The sequence below is a fragment of the Anser anser genome (genome assembly GCF_964211835.1).
Source record: "Anser anser genome assembly, chromosome: Z".
NCBI classification, from domain to species: domain Eukaryota; kingdom Metazoa; phylum Chordata; class Aves; order Anseriformes; family Anatidae; genus Anser; species Anser anser.
The window spans coordinates 50,481,034-50,496,164 of NC_139723.1; the positions used below are offsets into that span (position 1 = coordinate 50,481,034).

General features: G+C 38.2%; 1 protein-coding gene across 5 annotated transcripts in view; it reads left to right on the forward strand.

Moving 5' to 3' along the window:
- Positions 1-12,826, forward strand: part of PIP5K1B (phosphatidylinositol-4-phosphate 5-kinase type 1 beta) — a 112,975-nt gene extending 100,149 nt beyond the window's left edge. For all 5 annotated transcript variants that reach the window (XM_083817088.1, XM_083817090.1, XM_083817087.1 and 2 more), the window contains 2 exons: positions 3,881-3,998; positions 12,084-12,826. In XM_083817088.1, coding sequence (XP_083673214.1) covers positions 3,881-3,998; positions 12,084-12,086 — 121 coding nt within the window. In that variant the 3' untranslated portion in view covers positions 12,087-12,826. The remainder of the gene's footprint in view (positions 1-3,880; positions 3,999-12,083) is intronic.
- The last annotated feature ends 2,305 nt before the right edge of the window (positions 12,827-15,131 follow it).

Sequence of the window (15,131 nt, forward strand, 5' to 3'; positions counted from 1 at the left end):
GGCCCATCTGAAGGAAGCTGATAATTATATTCATACATGAGCTGTTCTTCACAGTGCAGGAGGGGGGAAAAAAAAAAAAACACCTCGAACTTCTGCTTCCATCAGTTGTGACCACCTGGCATAGCTTTTGCCATTCATTCTTCAAAGGCCATGGAGACTGGTAAGGAAGACTGAAGACTCCTACCTGTCTTGAAGGCTGACTTAGAAGTAGACACATTGTAATGAGGCAGATTTTCTTTTCCATTAAGAGAGCAGAACTCTTTCATTTCTAAAGCTGTCACTTCAGGAACTGGTTACAGTTTAGTATAAGTAAAATATGCTGAAGGACAGAAACAGCAATTAAAATTTGGGAGGGTTTTTTGGCTGGTCTTTTGGCTGGTTGGGTTTTGTTTGTTTAGATAATCCTGCATACTTATGCTAGTTTCTTGACAAAGGGTAGTTCTTTTTCTTTATGCCTTAGAAACTTAATAGGATCTTGCATGTATTATCCTTAGATTAAAATGTATGAGAATTACACTGCTCTACAAATCCACAGAAAATCAGTCTAATTTAACTGTTCCTGCTTAAGAACACCCTGATTTTCCATATTTGTAAATCACAATCCCTGACCACCTTTAACGTTTTAAGTTAATATTTTGCACTTTGTGTCCAGGAAAGCATTTTAGAAGGACTTTGAAAAATGAAGGTTTTGTTTTATTTTCTGCTCAAGAGAAAGAGAATGTGAGCCTTTAAATATGTTGAAGTGTGCTGATTTAGAAGTGTCAAAGTATGGCTTTTCACCTTACTTCATCATAAGGTCAAAATGTGTAGTGTTTCTCAAAAGAGGATCCAAGTTAAAACTAACAGTGAGACCTTTTTTTTTTAAAAAAAAAAAAAAAAGAAAAGAAAAAAGCTTCTTGCTTTTTCCCTTTTCATAGGAAAATTGGAACTCTTGTTATTATGCATATCTTTATGTATTTCATAGTCACTTATCCAGTTGGGATGCATTTTCTTCATGTTGTCATTACGAGGCAAGTTGAATAAACAAAATAATTGTGGTATCCTGACATGGAAATGATTTATAACTAAAAAGCTTAACTAAGAAGGTGTTATTACATTATTACACATAAGCACTGTACTGCGACTGTGCACCAAGAGCTGAACTCTCTCCAGTTACTGTTTTCAGACTGACACCATCTCCAGGTGCAAATTAAGATGGCAGTTTCATCAAATTACTACTTTCTCCTTTACATGCATAGTAGATTGGCTTCCCAAAAAGAACAGTATTTGTTCTTTTAAATATAAAATTAAGATTTTTCTTAGAAAATTTTTGGAATCTTCTGAAAGTCTCCATTTATTGAACTTAAGGTATATGAAACAAAACTCTGTCCTGAAAGTTTTCCTACACTTCTTTTGCAAATAGTTCTTCATGGAGGAAATGAGTCTTCCCTACTTGTAGAATTGATTTCTAGTTATTCAGTGTGAAAGTGACAGTAGCAAGAGGATTGTTATACGCAAATAAGTTGTGAGGATTTGATTGTAAGAAAAATAGAGTGGCATTTCTGTTATTCCATTCTCTTCATTCATGCCTGCTTTTGTTCAAGGGGCTGTAGTCCCTGCTGGTTTTCTCTGCATAAGATTACTCTGTACCTACTTGTCTCCCTCTTCTCCCTTCTCTTTCTGTATATTAATATAAAAATATTTTTTGTTTATTTCTATATATTAAGTCTCTTTTTTAGGAAGTTCACTAGTGAATAACCAAACAGTGACATTAGTAGGAGCTGCTTTTGACAGTTTCCATGTTCTTTTTGTGTCAACCCTCATTTGCTGCCTGGCTGTATGGTGGATTTCTGTAGCAGCCAGACCCAGCATGACGCACTGCTTTCCATAAAAAAGAGGCACAGCCGGAAGGGCAGTTGGCATGGTCTTTATTATGTGTTATAGGCAAAGCCAGTAGTTTAACAATCCCAAAACTGAGCACTTTGCTATTGTTTGCAGTCCAGAACAAGCTGTGAAGCAACAGACATTACAGCTTAACAAACTAGGAGCAAAGGAAGCACAGTGCTTTCTAACAGAAAAATAGGAAAGGGAGAAAGAAAAATAAGTGTAACAGTAAGCCAGTGAATTAAACAGAAGAATAGGTCAACTAGTTCTTGCTCTTCTGATACATAAAGGTTATAAAATAAAATGCAATGGTGTGAATTGGAGAATCTCTCACCTAGTCTGAGTGCAAAGGTTTATGCAAGTGCAGGAAGTCAAGAATAATAGCAGTAAAGGTAGCAGTGATGTGGCCTAATATGTACGTGAAGTGAATAACTACTTCAACAATTTTTTTCCTTTTAAACCTGAAATGATGCAGGAGTGAAAGCCAGGTATACACTGCAGCCTGCCTGACTAGCTCTTAGTAATGCAGAACACTGTTTTCCAGAAAGAATGGTTGACCATTGGCTTCGCACATTTTTATAGCAGTAGTAGTTGCTCTGTGCACATTCATCTTCTGTCATGTGGTTTTCATATATGGTGCCTTTGCACCTTCTGAAGCCTGAATTGAGTGTCAAAATTCTGCAAGCAAAAGTGACTCTTGTTGTTTTTTTTTTTCTTTCATTTACCAATAGTATGCCTAATGATAGCGCTTATTTTGTGGGAGATGATAAACCATAGTCACCATTTGGCAACAGACCCTTTTTTCCCTTCCTGTCTGTCCCCTCCCCTTCAGGAAAATGAGTGTTGGCAGAAGACTGATGTGACTGAAATGTTGCTTAATAGAATACAAACAGAGCGTTAGAAAACTGGTACCAAGTCAGTGGGAGCTGGATCACCCTTCGGACGAAAGAAATATCTTTGCTATGGAAAAGATGCTTAATACGCTATATAGTAAAAGGAGCTTTATGATGTGGTAAATGTAGTGCTGTGCACTTAATACTAATATGACATGAGGATGACTAATGATTCATTATTTTGTTGAGCACTTGTGATTGTTTTCTACTTTGGATACTAGCTTTATTCTTTCTGAAATTATGCTCAATCTGAAACATATCTTAAGTATGAAGTACTCCAAAGGGAGGGAAAAATTAATTCTCCTTTCCTCATTTATGGGCTGTAACCATGTTTTGATATCCAGTTATAATGCTGAATTGTTTGTTTTCCTGCATGTGTAAATAGGTAACGACCACCATTTGAAATACGGGTCTGCAAAACTGATAGTTGGGTTTTCAAGGCAGCCTGGAGTCTATTAGTTTCTGGCAGCTAGTAGATGGGTGATAATGGGTGCCTAACTCCATTAGAACACCTTTGACAATTTCAGCTTTGCAGTTCTCAGTGTTTACAAAGCAAAACAAGATTACTGTGCAGATCCATCTGTAGTTTCACATCCTTTCTCCATAGCAGAGAACAGAAATCATATCTGTGATTGAGATAATAAAGTGTATCTGCTCCATGAATCTCCTGCTTTCATATCTGAACTGCTGGCTGCCGGTGATCCCTTATCTACCCGAGAAAGTCCAATGCTACTTTGCTTAATTACTGAATCTATTTTTTTCCCCCTATTTTAAATTTTAAAATGCTGCTAAATGTGGAAGTAGCTTCTTTTGAAATTAATGAAATTATCCCACATTGACTGTGGCGTAGTTTAATTCTTTCAGTAGAGTTCAGGAACTGTATTACTTCTTGATAACATTTTAGTTAATTCTGTAGTGGAAACTGCGTGGTTTGTTTGCTAGTAATTTATGAGACCCCAATTAACTAGCTTTTGTCAAGATACCTATACTTGTTGATTTGCTTTTCTTCTTTTCAAGTATTTGAAGCTTGTATGTTTAAGAGAGAAATTTTAAAATTTCAGCCATGACTGAGCTCCTCTGCAGCTTGTATTGCTTGTTAACTGCAGTCTCCCTTCTCTTTCCAGTAAAGGGTTGCCTTCAAGTTCAACATATACTTTAGAAGACAGTGCCATCTATTTGACTTCAGAACAGAGCACACTGGAGACGGAAAATGATAATGCTTCAGTTTTGGATGTCTACTTAGTAAGTTGTCAAACTGTTTCTGGTGGGCTTTTTTCTGTAATTCCTCTGACTGACTCTAAGCAAGGGACTTAAATAAATGCTGAACTTAAAGAACCAGAGGTTCACTGAGATATTTCTTAAATGAGACACATGCTTAAATACCTTGCCAAAGCAAATCCTTCTGGAATCTATGTGCCGATTAATTATTGTTAATAATGAAGTTTTTTTTTTCCTAATGTTAAGGGGGGAATGGCATACTACTTGTTTTTCATGCTTATATGAGGGGGAAAAAATCTTTCTTCACGTTGAATATTCCACAATGGAGAGAGTAAATTTTCCCAGGGAGACAAGTACTGTATTTACATAAGTGAATTTAAAGACAGTGAAGTAGAGCTCAATATAAAGTAAGTTAATGGCTCCCCTTTCTGTTCTGAAAGGCTCTCCAGTTGCTATGGCTGGAATTAGAAAAGGATCTTTTCTTTGCTGCTTTGGCTCCTAATGAGCAGTTTATCTGACTGCTGAAAGATGAGCAATAAGCTTAAGTCTGAATCTTTGGTTGTCTTCATATCATCTGTGATGGCATTTAAAATTTTTTGTTATCTGCAGCTGTTGTGGTTTAATCCTGGTGGGCAGCTGACCCCCACACAGCTGTGCACTCACTCTCCCCCAGACATACAGATAGTAGACACCCAATGCCTGTTGTATTTGACTGAAGTTTTATGCATCTAGCTCTTCTAGACCCTTTTGAAAATTTCAGTGTAAGTATAGGACAGAGGTGTGTTAAGCTTGGCCTTTCTTTTCTGAAGGTTTGTTTTCCTCGAGTACAAATTAAACAATCCTGGTATCTTAGTCATATTTTACTTCTGCTTTCATGAAAAAACGTCTGTGACTTTTGTGACAAAAATAGTACTAGAGAGTAAGGGAGAAAAGCAAAGACTTTTAACTAGTTTCTAGCAAGCGTTTCACACAGTCATGGTTGCTTTCCTTTTAGATGAAGTTCACTGCATTCTTTATTGTCCTGTCTTTAAAATTTCCTGTTTTTTTTTTTATGAGATCCCAAATCACATTAGTTTCTGATCTCCCTTCTGCTCTCTGTTGGCTGTGCTTCTGATGTATTTTTCATTTTAGCCAGCAACAACTGAGTTTATACAGTACCCACTTCATAGCTAATAGTTTAATAGTCCAACAAACTTCTTGGTCTACCCTGCCTCCGCTGGAACAACAGTAGCAGGTACAAGCAGCCAATTAGATACAGAACCACTTAGTTAACTCTGACCACAAGTAGACCATTAAACCAGCCTATTCCTGTGGGCCTGGTGTTGATGTGATGATGATATGAATAGTCTGTAAAGAGAGACAATAAATCCTGAAATGTTCAGGAAATGGACAAGTAATCAGGTACAGCCTAACTTCTTGGCCCCACTTAACAGAGAAACCACTTGTTGAAAACTTTTGATTTTGGTTTATAACAGTCTTGTTTATCATAGAATGGTTTGGGTTGGAAAGGTTGGAAGGATGATTAAAGATCATCTAGCTCTAAACCCCCGCGCAGGGGCACCTCTCACTGGATCAGGTTGCTGTAAGTCCCATCTAACCCGGCCTTGAATCCCTTCCAGGGATGAGGCATCCACAGCTGCTCTGGGCAACCTGTGCCAGTGCCTCAGCACCCTCTGAGTGAATGATTTTTTCCTAATATCTACTCTAAATCTCCACTTTTTTAGTTTCAAGTCATTACTCCTTGACCTATCACAGCAATCCCTGACAAAGAGTCCCTTTCCTGCTTTCATGTGGGCCCCTTTTGGGTACTGGAAAGCTACAGTGAGGTCTCCCTGGAGCCTTCTCTTCTCCAGACTGAACAACCCCAACTCCCTCAGCCTGTCTTCATAGGTGAGGTGCTCCAGCCCTCTGATCTCCTCATGGACCTCCTCTGGACTCACTCTAACAGGTCCATGTCCTTCTTGGGCTGGGGGCCCCAGAGCTGAACGCAGGACTCCAGGTGGGGCTTCATGAGCAAAAAATTTGCGCTCATCGGCAAATTTGCTGAGGGTGCACTCGATCCCACTGTCCATGTCACCCACAAAGACATTAAACAGCACCAGTCCCAATACTGACCCCTGAGGACAAGCATTCATTACTGAGCTCCACCTGGACAGTGAGCCATTGACCACAACTCTTAGAGCGCAGCCATCCAGCCAATTGCTTACCCACCAAGTGGTCCATCCATCAAATCCATGTCTCGCCAATTTGGAAACAAGGATCACTAACCCTGCTCAGCACTGGGAAGAACTTTTTTGAAGTTTGGACTCTATCAGGCAGATAGTGGAATGTTCTGAAAGCTCTAATTACAAGCATAGGTAATACCTTCCGTAAAACCCTCCTTACACATTACAAGTGTGATAGTGAAACTAACTCTAGATAGTTTGGAACTTGTAAAACATTCATTACTGTTATGTGTGGGAGACAGCAGTAAGTATATGTATATTCCACTAATCAGTATCAACAGAAAAATAAATAAAACCCTACTCTGCAGGTTATACAAACATCCAGTGTTTACTCCCATGAGCAAAGGTCTGGAAGAATACATTAGTCTTAAGTGGAGAAAACCGTAGATGCTTTTTTGTCCTAGCTTCACCCTTTCTCTGCATCCTAAATAAAACAAACCTGAAACTCAGTGATCTAGACAACGTAGATTCTCCAGGTATGCCATGGCTGACCACTTCAAGGAAATTAGATACTATGGCTAAGCACATGTTACTTCTTTGGTGGCAAACCCATCTGGAGAAATTCCCTCTCCCTACCGTCTTGGTTCTGTCTCATGCGCTATATTGTTGTCTCCTTAATTATTCTGAGATTACTGTGGAAGTGAGCTGTAACTTTATCATATCTACCCCGGCATGCATGCCGAGGTGTGTGTGGAAAGAAATAGAATAAGGTATTTGTTTTTTGCGCTTTTTACTTCCTAAGGCCCCTTGATATCCTTCAGCAGACAGTGCAACAACAGTCAGTCATGGGTTGGGAGAGTCTGAGACTAAAGGATTAGTGATGCGTTACTGGCTTTATTCACTGCTGCTGAGGCAGGAGGCAGTTGTGTTTTTATGTAGGAGGATGATTAAATGCACACTGGAAGGGAAAGATGCATGTTTTCAAGAACGGGAGGAACAGGTCAGTTATTTCTAATATATGTATCAAAAATAAAGCAAATCAATTATGTTTACATTAGCTGATTTTAACCCTCAATTAAAAACATTACCAGATACATTTTGACATTTTAAAAGCACTGGTGAAGACATAGCTGTAAGTGGCATTCACAGTTTTCCTTTAATCCTTTAGTTAGTAATCCTTCTCTGTTTTTCTACTACAAGGCAAGCTGCTATAGTCTTACCTGCTAGGTATTATAATGGAAAACATCTTAATTTGCTTAATTTCTATCACTCCACTAATCCTTTGATGTGTTTGTCTCCTGCTTTGAAATGCTAAGGTTCTTGGACAGATTTTTGTCCTAAAGTAAATTAAGAGCTATGATTTTTTGATCCAATAAATGGAAAAAGAAAAAAAAAAGTAGTTAAATGGCATTGTCATAACTTATTATAAATACACTTTTAAAATGGCATTTGTCTGAACAATGTTGCATACCAATCCAGACAGTAAATTAAGGCAAGGGGAACAGAGATTGTAAAAAACGAAACTCCTCCTACAGGTAAGGGCATTGGTTTGGGGTTGTTATGTTAAGGGAAACCTATGCAGACTTGCACTCCGCAGCTGATGTCAAAATTGAGAATTTATCTGGTAGTGGCAAGAATTTTTGTTCTAGGACACAGAGAGACATCTTGAGTTTGCAACTCAAAGGCCAGTCTGGGCATAGAATTCCTCAGTTGTCAATAAAGACCAGGTTCAGCAAAGCAGCATTTACTGCACCTATGACTCTAAGCAGCACTGTTATGTCAGTAAATCCAAGTTTACTTTAAAATTCCTTTGATTTATTTTATTTTAAATCTTTTAACCCAGATCCTAAATGAAGCATTCTAGTTTTTATTAATAAAACATGGTTAAAACATGATCTGCACTGAGCAGTAAGTGCAAGCCAGTCTAAGTTATTTCCAAATATTCTAATACCAAACAGTGGAAAATACTATAAAAACAGTTACTTTATTTTTTTTTAATTAAGTATTACAGAAAGATAAGAAAAGATTTTATAAAACAGTTAGGAATTTGAAATCTTACTCCACAGAGAGTTAAAACGTTAAAGGGTTCTTGCTTGTATAAATATGTAATTCAATGGTAGAACAGATATTGGACTTCTGTAAGGCTTTAGACACAGTACCACACAACATTCTAATCTCAAAATTGAAAAGATATGGATTTGAAGCATAAACCATTCCCACGGATAAGGAATTGGCTCAAAGGCCACACCCAGAGAGTGGTGGTCAATGGTTCCATGTCCAGGTGGAGGCTGGTGACAAGTGATGTCCCAAAGGGGTCTGTCTTGGGACTGGTGCTTTTCAATAGCTTCATCAATAACACAGACAATGGCATTGAGTGCACGCTCAGCAAGTTTGCAGCAGACACCAAGCTGAGTGGTGAAGTCAATACAACAGAAGGAAGGGAAGCCATCCAAAGGGACCTGGACAGGCTGGAGAAGTGGGCCCATGTGAACTACATGAGGTTCAACAAGTCTAAGTGCAAGGAGCTGCACCTGGGAGGGATACAAAGATGATCAGAGGGCTGGAGCACCTCTCCTATGAAGAAAGGCTGAGGGAGCTGGGGATGTTCAGCCTGGAGTAGAGAAGGCTTCAGGCAGACCTTAATAGAAGCCTTGCTACTATTAAAAGGGGCTTACAGGAGATATGAGGAGGGATTCTTCAATAGGGTGTGTACAGATAGGACAAGAAATAATGGTTTTACGCTAAAAGAGGGTAGGTTTAGATTAGTTAATAAGGAAGAAATTCTTTATTCTGAGGTTGGTGAGGCACTGGCACAGGTTGCCCAGAGAAACTGTGGATGCCCCATCCCTGGAGATGTTCAAGTCCAGGCTGGATGGGGCTTTGTTCACAGGACCAGGTTGCCCAGGGTTTCGAGCTAGGTGATCTTTAAGGTCCCTTCCAAACCAAGCCTTTCTATGATTCTCATCAGATACTTCAAGTATGGGATTCTCCTTCTACCATAACTTCTTGACAAGGCATTTTTCATTCAGGAACTTTTTGATTCTGTCTTTCATAAAATTTAATTTGATTCCAATCATGTTGTAGATTTCTTCAGAGTGCTGCTGTGAAGCAGTAACAATTGTGCCTGAAGTTAAAGCAATTCCTAAGCAGGATACATCTAAGAACAAGCTACTAAGTGTACAGTCACACTGTGATGCATACCTCAATTTAAGATATATTACTGTCTTTCTGGTTCCTTCAGTTTCTCTGCCTCACCATCTCCACTGAAGATATTGGTGAAAAAGCATGGTAGATTGAATGTTAATTCTGGGACTGTGAGAAGAGAATTTAGGCCTCCTCATTTACAGACACTTATAAGGAGTATCCCCTGAGAGCAGAATAATCCTTAATATATTACATGCACATACTGGAACTAATCAAGCAGTCATCCCTCGAAGTAGAGTTTATTTTAAGTTTGAAAGTGGAAAACCTAGTTGTTCCATGCAGTGAGGCAACTGTTCCTTTCCTCTCTTACCGATTTTATCCCTCTATCCATCCACCTATCATCTTAGATAGAGTAGGGAAAGAGTCTGTCTCTCATAAAACTGAAGGCTGTTGTAAGGTGAAACAACAACCAAGCACTGGAATATAGTTTGGCAGGGGTGTTTTTGCAGAAGCAAAGTCATGCAGGAAGCAACACTTCAGTCTCCCTTCCATGAAAATCAGATACTGGGATTATGTGCTTGATTAGATTAAAAACATACCATTTCATATCACAATTAATACATTATGGGAGTAAGCCAAGTGCTAAAATGACAGTGTATATTGCTGCTATACTACAAGTTCTCATGCCCTGAGGATTTTAATGAAGAAAGTCAACCATATGAAGAAATCAATTTATTCTTATCTGTGAAAAAAGAATTGGAACAGAAAAAGGCTCAAATACTGTAAATATATTACAGAAGCAGTGCGAGACATCTCAGACAGTAATTGCAGGAATCCATCTGGTAGAGTCATCTGTACGTTAACTATTGTTTCAGACCCGATTGCTGTGGCCAAACTCTGTCTCTTTCAGAAAGTGCAGCTTCCTACACCAGTGGTTAAAGTAACCCATACAATATGCAGTGGTGACAGAGTTTCTCAGAGGTTCGTGTTCTGTGCACTGCAGTAGATGGAGGTTTTCCCACGATAATATGCACAGAACTGGATTGCAGTTGACACAAAGATGATCATTTGAATCCCACCGCATACACAGCATTTCTGTGACTGACTCACACAGTTAGCAGTTGCTATATGTTTCTGTCGGGGCAATCTTTTCCAATTCTGTTATTCAAATTTTGCAGATAGTTTTTGCATCCTTAATCCCTTTGCTTTGGAAGGATCAGAGGTAAGGCAACAAGAATAATCTAGTCAAAACTGTACCAGTGGAATAGCAAAAAGCTAGCATCAACAATATTGCTGATCTCCTTAGAGAGTGAAAAGCAGTGATAAAGCCAGAGGGTCTGAAGTTGTGCTGAATCACCATTATATCTGTCAGAAATGGACTTGCAGTCATTCAGGATATGAGCTTTCAGACACAAACTAGATGCAACCAGTGAAAATTTTGAGTAATTTATGCCAGCTTCATAAAGGATTATTGTGTTTACCCTGTGCTTCTCAACCTTTTTCTCCAAACTGATCTTAATTTTTTTTTTAATTCTTGTTAGCCTCATATCATCCTCTTCTTACCTTAGTTTTACTCACTTGTCCAACAATTTCCCTTTGCATATTCAATTGTTCTGCATCCTGTAAGTACCCACTGACTACTTTTCTATCTGCAGGCAGTCAGGTGCTAATATGGCAGCATGTAGTCTTTCATTGCTAGAGAGAGAATACTCTTTGAGAAATTAGCACTTTGTTAACCATCAAAGGTTATGAACACCCTGACCATAACAGTGGTGCACAATACAGGGGCAGGTTAAAGCTTACAACATTTTAGTATCATTCTGCCAGGTTCAAAGTCTAAGGCTAGAAGTCATAATTAAAATATTGATTTAAATCTACTGGTGTTCACTTTCAAGATGAGCTTTCAAAATGCCTTCAGAGCTTTTTTTGTTGTTGTTTCCAGACAAGATTAAATTATTGCTGAACTACTTGAAGGTTAGTTAAAACCTTGCACGTAAAAGTACAATTTAAAGTTGACCTTAAAAATTTGCTTAGTAAATGGGGACTGAGAGCTTCTTTATGTTTTTAGGAGGTTTTAGAGTGGGGTCACTGCAGTTGTTATCAGTTTGCTTTTGTGTCCTCCCCCGTGTCGGATACGTTAGCTGAGATGCATTCAATTTGCTGCAAGATTTTGTTCAGCTGTCAGTTTATGCATAGTTTAAATAGTAGTAATAAAGCATTCATCAAAGAACAGCCTCTCCTCGATTAATCTCTGACTCAATAGATATACTAAGAAGTGATCAACTATTTGTATTATTTAACAGCTGCTTCTGTGGAAGATACTGTAGAAAACTAAACCACTAATAGCAAGTCAATTTATCTATTTATTTATTTATTTATGGTGAATAGAAGTTGGTTATGATCTTGAACATTAGTTGTTCTTGAAAGATTTTGGATAGGTGTGGTTTTTCAACGGGGAAAGTATCCAGCAGGAGCTCTCAGGACTTTTACAGAAGACACGCAAAAACTGCACTTTTGTCCCCTAACACTTCTATTGAGCCCCAGTCACTTCTGCAAGGTAAAAAAGCTGTTGTGAACTTCTGAGTGTCCTCAGTTTGGATTGCCTTCAAAAAAAGATACCCAATGCTTTTGCTTTTAGGGGGCAAGATAAATATAGGATCGTTGTTGAACTGTGCTGTATCCTCTTTAGGTGAATAAAAATGTTACCAATTTATAATTCTAAAATGTTACCAATTTATAATTCTGTAAGAAAGCAAATAAACACAACTCCTGATTTTGCTTCTTATTTCTGTATTTGCAGTAATAAAGAATACATGAAGAATAAAACCAGGACAGAGAAGTGACCGTGGTTAATGAAGAGCACTTTCTGCACTCCTGATTTAAGAAGGAGGAATTTGCTGAGCCTAATAGTCAAAGAATAATAATCAACTGAACTTTTTCTAAGAAATGTCAGGATCTTTGAACCATAGAAAGGATTGATGGACTTGGCAAAAGTGATGTGAAACATTCCACACTCCACTATCATCTGCTGTTGCTTGCTGAACTGTGAAGACCTGCGTATTCGAGCTGCTTTCTACTATATTGCCAATCACCTTTTTTCGACTTGAAAGTAATATTTTCTTATCAGCTCTCTAGTGATTTCATTTGCATGCATTCGGTAATTAGGCACAAGCAAAATATTTTATCTGCTTTACCTATTTAAAAATAAGCACAGTGGTGAATATAATTAATTTCACATGTTTTTCACCCTTCAGTTGTAATCACTTAGATCCACGTCTGTGGAAATCGGAATTGATGCAAGGGTTAGGGTAAGCCTCTGCACATACTAGAAGAAAATGAACCTCTAAACACATTTTCACTGTTGGTGAAAAGAAGAAAAGATGTTATTTATAACAAGGCCTTATGTTGTGTATATATATTGTCTTTGGAATATTTTCAACTTTAGTTTATTTCTTGTAAAAGAGAAATTATATAATTTATTTAGTAAATACTACTGTAAACTATAGTTTTATTGATGAATAAAATATTTTGTTCTCAAGACTATCACAACTGTCAGTATGCTCGTGGTCTGTACGGGACTTACTGTTCTGGCACGTCTCTACCTTGATGAAACAGCTTGAGAGGGATCTCAAGAGATATACCAACCACTCTGTAACAGGGCATCTGTACTTATCTCCTACCAGCTCTTTAATGAAGAGGGGAATCGTAACATTAAGCAGAAAAGGCAAAGGAATGCACTCAGTAGGTGTTGCTTCTTCGGTTTTTCACGTTTTTCATTCATTTCAACAAGCGATTGTTACAAGATAAATATAAAAACTGTTCTGGTTTCCTTAATTTCCCTGGCGGCTGAGAGACGATCACAAGCACCGGTGATCATCAATCCAAGACTTGATGCAGTAGTGTTTTTAAAGAAAACTACACAGCTGTCACTTTGAAAGACTGCAGAAGTAACTGATAATAATATTTATTGTAGGAATAAGTACTATTAAACCTGCTGAATTGCCAAAACCAGAATTTGGCACTTTACAATCCCATATGGGATTTTTTTACAATCCCATAATCTTAACAGGGAGGGGCGTGTTACTCACTTACCATGCACAGAATAGAGAAACGTAGAGGTCAAGTGATTTTCTTTTCCAAAAATGTAGAGTCTCTGGATTAACCTAGAGCCTATGTCCCATGGTTACACCCTTTCCAGGCTTTAAAATTAGATTGCTTCATCTTAGCAAGATAATTCTGCAGCATTAGAAATGCAAGAGACAAATCTGCATGCCCAACAGGCAAAAAAAAATGTACATTTACATAAAGTGTCTGCTCAACTATGCATGGTGTATAGTATAGTTAAAAGGTGTCCGTGTGCAAAGTAGATATTTCTGATCAGTTTTATTTGTGGAGAAAAAAAAAAGTTCCTAGTTTAAGCACCAGAAGGCAAATATATGTCACTTTCTCCCCAGTTATCTAGCAGTCTGTAGTGTCCAAATCATTTGTCCTTTGGAAGACTCCAAAGGACACACAGCTTAAATGCAACCATTCTGACCCAAAACAGAATGTCTGTATTCCTGTACTAAATGATTCAGAGCATGAACTACCCTTTGTGTACAGTCTCTTTTAACAGTCATTTATAAGTGAAAGCAGTAATTAATACTTGCAAAAAGTAATCCTATATAGACTATGGAGTGTACTGGGAAAACCTCCAAAGCACATGGACTTAGAACTCTGTGGTTGCACGGAGGGGGAAGAGGAATTACAGCAAAGCAATGTTAATGATCAATAACTTGGAATCCATTTCTTTCTCTAACACGTGAAATGGTGTAAAACTTTAAACATCAAAGATTACAAAAGGCTTTTAGGATGTGTATGTTTAATGCCTGGGTATCTGATTTCTCTTCATTTTGCATTGGTAGTACTTTGATAAAAAATCAAAGACGTTTATCTATGAAGAGGATATGGCAATACGTGTCAAGTAAAAATAAAATATGTACAGATGGCATAGGCATAAATAGTCAGCTCCCTGGGGTATTAAATTGATATATTGGACTATTTATCCAGGTCTAAACAGATGGAACTCACCACGGGGAGCAAAATTTGAAGAATGAGGGCACAAACATGGTGCAGTGCTATCTGAATGCTCTGGCCCTGTAAACTGCCCAGAAAGAAAAAGCACTGGTTGATGCCTGCTTATTGATACATAGAGAATAACTCCAGATACGTGTATTTGATGCTGTAACTTAATCATATAGTATTCAGAGACTGAGCTTTGCCTTTACCAGTAGCGTTGAACAGTCATCCTCCGTTATTAAAAAAAGAGTACTTTGTGTCCTTGCACTAGAATTCAGCAGTTTGAAAACACTAACTCCTATCCCCTGTTTTCCTGTTGCCTTTCCTTACGCTTCAGGTAAGTTCATTTCATATAACTCGATATTACTTGCCCAAACCCAGAACGCTAGACAGTGATAAAGGTCATATAAAAGAGGTCATACACTCCAGCTATACTACACAGAGGACATTTGCTGACCCCTTTTTGCCAGGGTGCATGCAGTAGCTCACAGAAAGACACTGACTCTTTGCAGACTAAAGGCACAAGGCCTGACCCTGCAGCCAGTCTGCATTTGGAAATGCTTGGTGGGTGTTTTATGCCAGCCTAAAAAAGTAATGGTAGCAACGTGCTGTGGTATGAACGTTAATCTAAGGAACAAGGATCATGACAAAAAACGTAATGAATCATTGCAAAAATCACATTCTTCGTACCCTTTCGAAGTTGTGGAAACAATTGTCTCTGGTAGTAGTGCACTGTGAAGTTCATTAACGTGAACATTGTTATCAATTTCTTGAGTTTTGAGAGTGAGAT